This window comes from Panthera onca, chromosome X (genome assembly GCF_046562875.1).
Source record: "Panthera onca isolate mPanOnc1 chromosome X, mPanOnc1 haplotype 2, whole genome shotgun sequence".
NCBI lineage: Eukaryota > Metazoa > Chordata > Mammalia > Carnivora > Felidae > Panthera > Panthera onca.
The window spans coordinates 2,827,754-2,840,243 of NC_138357.1; the positions used below are offsets into that span (position 1 = coordinate 2,827,754).

The following is a 12,490-nucleotide window of genomic DNA, read 5'->3' on the forward strand; positions in this document are numbered from 1 at the left end:
ACAGGAGGGTCTATTCCCAGGCTCTGTTTCCTAATGCCATCCCTTCTGCCACCTCAGCTTGGGTCCTTGTGAATACATGCTGGGCTTTCAAGGCTGAGAGTTTTCACCACACACATCTTGATCATCCAGGAGAAGAGGGAAGCCAACAGCTGGGCACACTCTGTGGAAGGAGTCCAAGCCTGGTCTGGGTTTAGGACTTTGTGTCTATATGTGTACTTCCTCCCAAAGGGATGGATTCTATCCCCAACAGATGATGAGAACTGAAGGACTGCTCGAACAGATGCTCAGGGCACAGTACTCAGATCACACAGCTGCCTGACACTGGGCCACCGTGTCCTTGTGGTTAAGTGTAGGCTCCCTGCAGGCACATTGCCTGGATTCAAATCAGTACTTTGCTACCTCTCAGGTGTGTGACCTTGCGCACATCACCTGAAATGGGGATGATAATTGTGTCTGCCTCATAAGTTTTCTGAGGAGAGTAAATGGGATAATAGATGCTAAGTACTTAGAATAATGCCTGGGTCCTAACCTGTGCTAAATTGTTCCTGTTTTTATTACTGGGGCCTGTGGACATTTATAGAAGCAGCATCCCTTTGTAGTCTATCTGTATCCATCAACTTGATACAGATTGAGTGACTGGGTGCTGTCTTACCCAGTCTTTCCAGGGGTAGGTTGCATTCTTTGTCTCTGTAAATCAGGCAGGTTGATGTTCACAGCAAGCTGAGCAGTCACAGCTCACAGAGCACCTCATTGCCCATGCAAGCCTGCACTTGAGTAACACATTCACTAAGATTCCTCATGTTTGTTCCCACATCCATTTATCCCAGTTGTACTTGCAACCATAATTACTAAATTCAATTATTAAACTCATAAAAGTGAATGGAAAAGGAGTGGTTGTTTTTTGCATAAGAAACATTTTCTGGGGCACCTGGCTGGCTCAGTCGGTAGAATGTGCAACTCTTGATCCCGAGGTTATAAAGTCAAGCCCCATGTTGGGTGGAGAGATTAGTTAAAAATAAAATCTTAAAAAAAGAACATTTTCCTTGGAAATATAATAAAGGTAAGTTTCTTAAAAATCATTGCCAAAATATGTACAGGTAAGACGGTGTAAAAAACTAGGTTAAAAGTCTTTAGACTGTTTTGCAAGTTAATTTGATGTTTGGCTTAATTTTAAAGAAACTGAAAGCAGAAAGCAAAGACTTTGTTTTAGGAGGGTGTGTTAGCAAGAATGATCTGGAAGAATATTCAAAGATAAAGCAGTCAAGAACTTTACCCAATCACACTGGACCAGAGGTCTACAACAGCAACAGTTAATCTGCACAACTGTGCTGGCCAGGACACAGTGAGGCAGGCTGCAAGTGTTGGCCTTTCAGACAGTGGTTTCCACTAGTGACAGCTCAAAGAGCCAAGGCCCCAACCCAGTGGCCTTTCTTTGCACCTGCTGAAGCAGAGTGGTAGGGCAGGTGTGCCGGCTGGCAGCATGCCCTTGTGGCTCTCTGCAGACACTGGCTTTGTCCGTCTGCTCTGAACCATAAGGGCACTAGCACAACTTGGAGCTGAACTATCTGTGCCAACATCAGCATACCTATACTTTGTCCCCAAGGATGACTCATGCTTGGTTTGCAGCCACTTAGGGACAGGTGGGATCTTGGGAACCACTCCCTGAATCACCTAAGAAAGTGGACCCTGACTCCACCCAGATCCAGGAACTTAGAGCCCAGCCAGACATGTTTATCTTCTCAGTGGGACCACTGCTTTTCCTCTCTCTGAACCACAGAGCATAGCTGTCCAGAGGAGGTGGGCAGGACAGGAAAAGGAGTTTAAGGATTTGTGGAAGGAAAAGAGGAAAGCAGAGATGAAGGACCTCCTTCTAGCTTGTCCTTGGAGCTCAGCCAAGAAGAGAGAAGGCACTGATTAACCCATCATTTGGTCATTCATTTGTCCCTTCACTCATTCCATACATATTCATTCTACTTCCTGGTGTCTGCCCAGGCAGGGCTGAACCTCCAGCTGCAAGTGGACCCTTGTGCCTGCTCTGGAGGATCTTGAGAGCAAGTGGCAGAGGGCAGGAGAAGGAGCAAGATTCAAGCATAGGCAATTCTGATAAGTGGAAAGCACAGGGACAAAGGATGTGGTGGGAGCAACTGGAGAAGCAAGCTGTAGACAGGACTATGGGAAATGACCAGTGTTCAGTCCCCCGTAACCCAGGCAGTTTTGGCAGCTTGACCCTGGCCTGTCACCAGGGACATGAGAGAATCAGTAACCTGGGGCCATCTGCCTCCTCCAGGCAGCTTACCCTCCTCTCCCAGAGTCAATGTCTGCTTCAATCAAGCCTTCAGGTGGGAAGCCCATGGCTCTGGATCCCACATTGCCATCACTTGACTGTGCACTTGACCTGTTATGGGAAGAGAAACATTTGCTGACTCTGATTAGGTTTTGATCTAATATAACTAAGATGTCCTGAGAGCAGGCCTCAAGGACTAGAAGCTCAGGCTCCCAGTTGCCACCCTGCGCTGCTCCAACTAGAGCCAACTGGACATCAGCAAGTATTTCTGCTTTTCTTCAAAACCTGATAGAATGGCAGCAAGAGTGGAGCCAAAAAACAGACCAAAGTGGCAACTTGGGAGGAAGCTGGCACAACGTGGGGAAGCCAATGGTCAAAAAAACAAAGGGCAAAGCACTTGGGGCCACTAATAAATAATAGAGCCCAAGGCAGAAACAAGCTCCCCCAGACATCCCAGGTCCCCTTCCCTCATTTCATGACTGAGTCCCCATTGGGGATCCAGAACCCCACAGTGATAAAATGGAGGCAGACAGGCAAGGCTGTGGGCTCTTATCCATTACTGGTTACCAACTTCCCATTGAAGAAACACTCAACTCTCAGCCGTTGCTCACCACACCCAGGCTTCCTTGGTCTAGCATGAAGGACAGCTCAATGAGATAGTCATAGGATGGCTGGGCACAACCATCCCTTCTGGACTCATCATCCACCACTGGCTCTGCCTCCCATCCTTGCCAGCACCTGCCATGTCTCCCTTTATCCACAGTTCATCCTGGAAGTCTATGCTAGATGCTCTGTTGAGGTCAATGCATCCTTCGGTTATTGACTTCCCTAAACTTCTGACTTGGCAGGCTTGCTTGCCCTGGCCATCAGCAGGACTGCTTTCAGTGGGGGCAAAGGCACAGTGAAGTTGGGCCAAGGGCTGGGTAGGGGTGGTCTGGCCTGGAGTTTTGTCCTCCTCTGCAACTGGCTTTCTGAGGGATCTTGGCAGGGGCCTGCCCCTCTCCAAACCTCATACATTCCTTCATTTATTCTTTCAAAAGATATTCACTGAGGACTTGCACTGCCCCAGGCACTGGGGACACAGTGGGGAACTGGACAGTCCTGGTCCCAGCTGTATCCATGGACCTTACACCATAGGCCACATGGGCTCTATGTCCCTGCACTGAGTTACCTTAGGTCTAGATTGGGGCCCTTGCAGGCCTCCTCACCAGCCAAGTCTTTCTTGGCCTCTCTAGGACTGGGGTCCTCCTTGTATTTGGAGCCCAGGGAAGACCTATGGAGGAAAGAAACATGTTAACCATCCAACCACACTCAAATGAAGGCATTTATCTCATACTCAGATGCCAACTGTCTCCAAGGAACTTAAAAGCTGATATTGCAGGACTAGCCAATTCTCAAAATATCATTACTAATAGCTACTATTGATTTAGGGTCAGACTCCATTCTCATGATTTTGCATGCATTAACCCCCCACATAAACCCCAGGATATGGGCAGTATATTTATCCCTGCCTACTTTCTAGATGAGTGAATGGGAGCACAGACAGCCCAAGCAACTTGCCCCAAGGTTCCCAAGGGGAAGAGCTAGGATTTGAACCCAGTCTGATTTCAGAGTTCTGCACTATAATCCTCCATGGTGTTGAGACTTCTCCTAAGCTGCTAATTCAACCTCCCTATGTTCTCTCTGAGGTCATCGAGGAGCCTCATGGTGTCCAACGCAATGGATACACTACTTTCATTATCACCATTCAGGACCACTAACCCAGTGGGCCACTCCTGTCTTCTTTCCCCAATTCATCTGTCATGACTGTGACACCATCTCCTACCTCTCTTGCCATACCTTCCCAGTCTCCTTCACCATTCCCTCATCTTCTGCCCCTTAATGTTGGTGTTATCAGCATTCCTTTCCATCTGCATGCTCCACCTCCTTGCCCACCTCCTCCTCCTTGACATCAACTGCTACCCTCAAACCAATGACTTCCACATGTTCGCACATCTCTGTGCTCCTGACCCATACCTCCAATGCCTTTCAGACTGTCCCTCGGTCAGCTCACCCTCGACATGGCTAGAATTGACTGCCACTCCCAGCTGCCCTCGGGGGGAAGACCAGGCAGCTGCCACCTCCACACTGGGCTCTGTGCCCAGCCTGCTAGCCCCTCTCTCAATTCCCTTGATATTGTACTTCATGTAAACACTGACATTGAATCCCATTATTTCAGCTTTCATCTGTCTGCATATAACATGTAAATTTCTTGAACCCTGACCTCTCTCCCAAACCTCAGCTACAAACCCTCAAATGCCTCCCAGCAATTTGTATTTGGTTGCCCCCAAGTAAACTCATATATTCATTTAAAAATACTAAGTATTTATATCACCCCTCCTTGTCCCTTGCCCCTGGTCCTCAGTAGTGTGGTGAGTTATGGAGCAAAAGGTGCAGAGTGGGAGTCAGGCAGCCTGAGTGGAGTCCTGGATCTGCCTGCTCTTGGCCATGTAACCTTGAGCAAGTTACTTGACGATTCAGGGTCTCAGTTTCCTCATCTGTAAAATAGACATAGTGACTGCATCTGCATCATGCATGAGGATACCTGCTAGGCTGTTGAGGCAGGGCAAGGCTTGGTGAATTCTAGCTTTCTCTCTTTCTTCTTTCCCCAAATTGATTCTCTGGAAAGTGGGGGAGGAGCACCCCCATGGGATTTCAATGGTTGTAGCTTTGCCACTCCCAGACAAAGTACCAGAAGCCTTGTGGGTTCTGGAGACAGGAGACACAGCAGGGATGTTCACTGGAGGCAGCCTGGCTTCCTCCTGCATCTCTCGGGGTTACTTGGACCCTGTTTCTCAAAGACTGGTCACCTTAGGAAAATCAGTGAAGCAGCTTCCAATGTTACCTTATTAAAGATGTTGTCACACTGGATGATCCTCAATCATTCCAGCAACAAACACTCTCACATTTCTGTTCTGGGCCAAAGGGAATGTAGAGAACATTTAGCTGCAGCCCCTGCCCTCCAGGCTCTCAGAGTTCTTAGGGAAAATTGATCCAGGAGTGGACAACTGTGCATAAGCACCACATGGAGACCTGGGAGGCTGGAGACAAGGGCCCAAGGAGGGAGGGGTATATGAGGAGTACTGAGTTCAGGCTGCAGAGCCCAATCAGGGTGGGGGGCACTGCAGGGTTTTCCCAGGGGGCTGGAATGACTACTTCTGCCTTTTAGAAATCTCACCCAGGTAGAGATGTGGAGGGTCTAGGGATGGGGCAATAGGAGAATAAGAATAGGAAATATCTCTAAAATAGAATGGGTAGGACTCAGTGCCAGACTGGGGTGGGGGTGTGAAGAAGAAGGCGCCAAAGAGGAGAGTAAAGGTACCTAGAGATCCATCAGGACTCATCTTGGATGACACTTCCTCCAGGAAGCCTTCCCTAACCAACCCACCCCTATGCTAGTGAGAGGCCCCTTTGGAGCTCCTACTGCTCCAGTGGGCATACACTCTGGCCTTCCTCCCCAGACTCTGGGATTCATGAGGAAGAGTCTCAGTCTGGCTGCTTCACAGCTGCCTTCTAGGCCCCGGCGCAGGGGTCAGGTGTGCATCAGGGGCTCAGTAAATGTTAGTTGAGTGAATAGTTAAATGAGTAGGAGAGAGAGTGCTGCAGGATCCCTCCCACTACTTGCCCCTCCAAAGAAAATTGGCCCCTCCATGCTCAGATCTCCCCTTGTCCCCACCCCAGCTCTTAGCAATCCACACCCCATCCTGTCTGCCTGTTGCATGGCTCTCTGCCTCCTATCTTGAGGCAGGGGCTGGGCCCTCTGTGCTCCTTGTAGTCCTCCTGTCCCTCACCCTCCCCAGCACCAGGTGTGGTGGCATCATGAGCTGTCAAGGCTGACCTGGTGACCCTACCCTGTTCCCAATAGTCCTGTCACACAAGCAGAGCAACTGCCCCAGTGGCTTCAGGGGGCTTTGCAGAGCCCATGTTCCAACCCAGCACAGCTGTCCTGTCTTGTTCTCAGTGATTGGGAGGGCTGAGCCCTCACAGCTTGCTGGTGTCTGCGTCTGCCTCCCTTACCAGGCAGATGGTCAGCATCTCTGGCCAGGGGACAGTCACCTCTGGCTCGCCAGGGCCAGGTTTGCCTCACATGAACCAAGTACTTGCCCCTAAAGAGGTGTGGGGTGAAAACATGAATGGAGGCAGAGGACCTATATTGACCATGTCTCTTACCAACTAGCCCCTGGGCCTAATCATTTGCATCCCTTCCTTGCTTATCCCACCTCTAAAATGGTGTGGAAGGAGCCCAGCAGGGCCCCCATACCTCATTCCTTCCAGGTCTGAGGTCATCAGGCGGAGTCCTGCCCCAGGTGTCATGATCTGCAGGTGGACAACTTCCTCACCTCTTGTACTGCAGCCAAGAAAGATAGCCAGGGAGTTGCTGGTAAGGAAAGCCTCCCCCTTTCCCATCTGTGCCAGGGGTCCAAGGGCATTCTCCTTCAGAGGCTTCCTGGGTAATGCAGTGGGACACCCAGAACCATTGTCTTTTTTTTTCTCTTGTCTCCTCTTTGGCCTTTAGCTTTCTTGGTGCTACAGCTGAGCTTGACCCACTGACCTCCAGGTTGCAGAAGAAGGAGAGTGAAACACCCCTTTACCAGTCTCCCACCCTTGAGCCCAGCCCCCTTTAAGCATAGCAAGTGGATTCTGGATGGAAATGGGACTGCCCAGCCCCAATGCCCTGTCTGTAGCTGCTGTCATGATGCTGTCACCCACTTGCAGAGATGAGCCCTGGCTATGGTTCCACTGGACTGCCCAAAGTGGCTATTTGTGAAGCCAGTGGGAATTCTGGGTATATAGGCTGATGGGGACTGATGACAAACAAGATAATCAGGAAACTTACAGGCCAAAGTTGGAGTGAGAGCCAGTGGGAGTAGGATATCAAAGACTTAGGGGATGAAGGAAAGTGACCAGTTGCCTGTGAACTGGAGTCCACAGAGAATCAGACATTCTCAGCACTCAGAGGACCCCTCTGAGGATTCCCGTGCTCAGAACCTGGCCTACAGCTGACCACATACATCCCGCCAAGTCTGATTCCACTGCAGGACCTGACCCCCAGCAGGCTTGGGCCATGGTGATGGCCAGAGCCAGAGGCAATCTAGAGCTCTCTGGCTTTGTGGGAGTACTCTTCACTCAAGACCATACCTTTCTAGGTCCACAAAGTAAGGCCTAAGCCATCCTTTAAGACCCAAACCACTTACAGCCACTCCCTCCTTTCTTCGGCTGCCTGTGGACACTGGGTTGGGTCCTGGGTTATAGATGGGGGTGAGTCCCAGGCCAGGTGAAGCCCCCAGCCTAGTGTGTATGGGGGGCAAAATAGGGACAGAGTATCATGGGTCCTGACTCTACTAAAGTGTAAGACTGTGCACAAATTCAGCCCCAAGGGCACCTGAGAAGCTTCATGGAGATGTGGCCTCGCTGGGGGCCAGCTGGAAGCAGGTGGGAGAGGAAGAGATGGAGGCTGGCAGGAGCCTTAAATGATGAAACCAGATCTGGTGTGGCAAAGGGATGCCATGGAATGGGCTTAAAGTGGGGGGTGAAGAGCTTCACATGATCAGACTGGCACTTTAGAAAGGCCCCTTTGGGTCCATGACAGGGAAGGAGGGGCCAGGGTGAAGGCAGAGAAACAGGTAGTCTTCACCTTGGGTGAGCCGGTGTGACTTCGCTGCTCTCCTTGGAAAGTCACCTTGGAGTTGATCCTGACATCCGGCTCCAAGCTAAACTAGGAGGCCATAGAGGACCGGGTCAGTGGGCTGCCTGTGTATGTCCTTCCTGGGATTTGGCTGAGAGGTCGCACATTAGAGATGACAGGGGGAAATGGAAGGGCTTCCAGGGACAGGGGGCCTGGTGCACAGGGGCAGCTCTGATCTGTGCATGTCTCCTCCCATGATAGCAATGATGACAGCATAAAGCACCTGGCCAGGACACACCCCACTTGGGAACATCACAGGCAAGTAAAACATACTTCCTCACTGGTGTTTCTGGTTATATGGCAGAGGAAATAGGAACAAAGTGTCACCCCAACCTGCCCAAGCTGGCACCTCTCCCTCAATGCCTTCTTCCTTTTTTGTCACCCCGTTGAGCAATCCCTTCTTGAAGACCCAGCTCAAGTGGCACCTCTTCCAGAGGGGCTGTTATGAGTTGCACTGTGTCCCCTTAAAAGATATACTGGAGTTCTAACCCCTGGTATCTATGACTGTGCCCATTTGGAAATAGGGCCATTGCAGATACAATAAACTTAAGATAAACTCATACTGGAGGAGAGTGTCCTAATCCAGTGTGACTGATGCCCTTATACAAAGGGGGCATTTGTACACAGACGCACAGAAGGAATATGGCCATGTGAAGACAGGGGCAGAGACTGGAGTGATACATCTACAAACTGAGAGCTGCCAAGGATTGCCAGCAATACCAGAAGCTAAGAGAAAGACCTGGAACAAATCCTCCCCCAGAGCATTTGAAGGGAACATATACCCCTGCTGACACCTTGATTTAGGACTTCTGGCCTCCAGGTGTGAGAGGACACATTTCTGATGTTTTATCCACCGAGTTAGTGTTAACTTGTGACAGCAGCTCCAGCAAACTCATACAGGGGCCTTCCGGTGTCTCTTGCAGCAGCCTACCAGCCCCTCCCTCACCAGACCTTCAACCACAGATGGCTCTAGTCCAATCTTAAGTTGTCAGCTAGGCTGAGAGCCGATGGAGACCGGGAGCACTCTTCCAGTGTGGACCCACCTGCCTGTGGGAGTACCTCCTTCTCCGCACCCACAACCTCATTTCCCTCAGAGGCCGGCAAGATGGCGATATTGGTCTCTTCATTTGCCCTGCAAATCAGCAAGCCTATAACTGGGAGCACCCAGGCACTGTGCCAAGGATTTCATATGTATTATCCCATTTAGTATTTGAGAAGGCCTCAGGAGGTAGGCACCACTACTCACTATTGTATACATGAGGAAACTGAGGCATAGAGAGGTAAAGTGGCTTGCACAAGGCCAGTATAAGGCAATGCCAGGGTTTGCCTTGTGCCAAAAGCTGTGCTTTTACTCAGTGCTCTCCAGCTTACTCTGTCAGACAGCATGCTGGGGCACAGCCTGCAGGCCTCACCATGGTCGAATGAGGCAGAAAGCCAAGGAAGCTTGACCAGTGCTGTGACAGGGACAGCAACCAGGCCTGGGGGCCTTTGTGCATACCAGTTTCTCTGGAAGAGGGTATCTGAATAAGTTCAGTCCAGAAGGTATATAGGAGTTGTCCCACAACGAGAGTGTTAAAAACAAGATGAACCCAAGAAAACAAGTTTTGGGGTGCATGGAGGGAAGGCCCCCTCCACTGTTGAGCAGGGGGTGGGAGTGATGGTAGAGACAAGTAATTCAGATGTAAGCACTTGGAGCTGGGGGACCTTTGAGATGCCAGGCAGGTCCGGCATCTGATGGAAGGGAAATGACAGCTGGACAGCCCGGAGGACACAGCCTATAGGTGTTCTTGTGGTGCACTCCTATTCCAAACTTTCAGCCCTCCCTGAAGTCCCTGAAGGGTTTGGCACCTAAGACAAGGGCTTTACTCCTGGTTGGCCTGCTGGGTGAGATGAGGAAGTTACGTCAGACTTGAGCCAAGGAGGATATGGCAAGGACAGACTTGGGGAAGAGGCAGCCTCTTCAGAGCCATACCTGGAAACAAGGCTGTGATATTTTCCTGCCCCACTCTGCCATAAACCAGCTTTTTCTGAGTCAGTACAGCACCCAGAGTTTGGTTGAATCACTGCTCCCCATAGGGCTGCACTTCTTCAAGGGCACAATCCAGCCTTGAGTTCTCAGATAACAAGGCAGAGAGAGGCTGGGTATGGGGAACTGATGGTGGTTGCCTGACCTGACCAGTGCAAGACCTCTCTGGTATAGTGGGGTCAGAAAAGAAGGCCACCCAGGACCAGGCAGTGGCTCACCTGGAAGCTGCCTGGCAGGGTTCCAGATATTGTGTGACTGCACAATCTGAGGGAAGAAGCACTATGAGAAGTATCAAAGTAAGCCTCCCTGACCAGCCCCTGTTGCACACTTCTGATGAGAACTCTTTCCTTCCTATTGGAGGCTGCCCCATTGTGAAACATCTCTGGTATCTAGAACTTTCTGTAATCTGGTCCCAATTCTGTTTCCTGGGGCCTCACAGGCAAGATTGATCTCGGACTTTTGGCCTTCACAACTGTGAGGCAGTATATTTCTGTTGTTTGAATCACCAGTTTGGGGTACTTTCTTACTGCTGCCCTAACAAACCACTATAGCCACCTTGCTATGACAACAGATGAAGGGTATTAAACATCCAAAAGATATGTTAAAATGCCTCTCAAATACATAATACAGCACAACCTAATTCTCCTAAGTTCTCTTTTAAAAAGCATCTGAAACCATTCACTGCTCTTCTTTTTCTGCACAAAAGACAAGGAGAAATCAGAGATGTGCACTGTTTGGGGCTGAATTATGTCCCCTCCAAATTCATATGTTGCAGTCCTAACCCTGGTACCTCATGGTACATTTATTTGGAAATAGGGTCACTACAGATGGAATTAGTTAAGATGAGGTTATACTGAGGTAGGGTGGGCCCCTAATCTAACATGACTGATGTCCTTATAAGAAGAGGAGATTAGAACGCAGACACACACACAGGGAAGAGCATGTGAGGACACACTGGGAAAGGTGGCCATCTACAAATCGAGGAGAGGCCTCCCTCCCAGCCCTCAGAAAGAACCAACCCTGCTGACACTTAAATCTCAGACTTCCAGCCTCTAGAACTGTGAGACAATACATTTCAGTTGTTTGAGTCACCCCATCTGTGGTTCCGTGTTACAGCTGCCCTAGCAAACTAACACAGCTCCTATGTCCCATCAATCCCCAAGTCCCATCAGTGCTGCCTTGTGAAGAGCTCTGAAATATTTCCACTTGTTTAAAAGTTCTCACCGACAGGGGCACCTGGATGGCTCAGTCGGTTAAGTGTCCGACTCTTGATTTTGGCTTAGGTCATGATCTCAGGGTTTTGTGAGTTCCAGCCCTGCTTTGGGCTCTGTGCTGATGGCTCAGAGCCTGCTTGAGATTCTCTCTCTCCCTCTCTTTCTCTGCCCCTCCCCTGCTCACGATGTCTCTGTCTCTCTCAAAATAAATCAACTTGAAAAAAATAAATAAAAATTCTAATGGACAAAAGTTTAGACAAACAGGGAGAATCATGACATGGAGGCAGTGAAGAAGAGGGGCAGTGGTGCCGCTGGAGCCATGGCCTCAGGATGGCCTCACACTCCTGGCTCCCTCTAGGAAAGAAGGTCTGCAGCCTTGCTCTCCACTAGTCTATGCTATAGCAGGTGGCCCTATCTCCCTCCTGGGACAGAGGAGGGAGCCCTGAGGGACCATGGTCACGCACAAATTTTTGTGGGACTTGAACTGGGGAGGAAAGTAGGGGCTCACAGTGGCATTACAAGAGCTGGAAAATCCCCTGGGGTCCCTAAAAGTGACCTGTAGACAAAGGTGCTCTGCCCCTCTGGTTTCAGAGTCTTCCAAGGGTGCCATGGAGGCATACCACTTAGCAGACTTGGATTTGGACAAAGCCCCCAGTCCCGGCAGGAGCTTTAAACAGCAGCAACAGGGAAGTGGTGCTCTGAACAGGACTTACCTTGATTCACTGAAAAGTACAAGGAGGTATTGATTGCTCTTCATTTGCAGACAAGAGAGCACCATTATTTGCCCAGACACTCAGGGCTCAGAAATCAGACCAAATCCGGACCCCGTCTATAGTGAGATCACCAGCACTCAGTCTGCCCCCTGCCTTCTCACCCCAGTCCCACGCTGTCCCATCTGACCAGCTTACAGGCCAAAGCCAGCTCATGGAACCCACCTGGGCTCCCAGCTCCTGCCAGGGCTGGGCAGAGTCAGCATGTGCTCAATCCAAATCCCCCGAGACACTTTGGCTCTGTTTCCATCCACACTGGCAAAGAAGGCAGCTGTGAGCGGGGCTGGGGGCTGTAGAGCCTCCTTCCCCAGCAGAGGACAGAGGACATAGCTGGCAGGCTGAACTTGGACAGTTTACAATAGAGCTATTAACAAGCCCAAGAATGGCAGGGCTAGCACTCTGATGGTAGGCCCTCTCAAACCCTATGGCTAGTACTTTTTCCTAGGATGCTGTGGCCACAAGTGGGTTAAG

At 50.3% G+C, this 12,490-nt stretch overlaps 1 protein-coding gene across 21 annotated transcripts in view; it reads right to left on the bottom strand.

Moving 5' to 3' along the window:
- Positions 1-12,490, bottom strand: part of ZNF185 (zinc finger protein 185 with LIM domain) — a 101,056-nt gene that overhangs the window by 36,273 nt on the left and 52,293 nt on the right. For 12 of the 21 annotated variants that reach the window (XM_081793693.1, XM_081793704.1, XM_081793700.1 and 9 more), the window contains 4 exons: positions 12,185-12,274; positions 6,585-6,671; positions 3,456-3,557; positions 2,297-2,395 (listed from right to left, as the gene is read on the bottom strand). In XM_081793693.1, coding sequence (XP_081649819.1) covers positions 2,297-2,395; positions 3,456-3,557; positions 6,585-6,671; positions 12,185-12,274 — 378 coding nt within the window. The remainder of the gene's footprint in view (positions 1-2,296; positions 2,396-3,455; positions 3,558-6,584; positions 6,672-12,184; positions 12,275-12,490) is intronic. The other 9 variants (XM_081793712.1, XM_081793711.1, XM_081793707.1 and 6 more) reach the window with 3 other exon arrangements.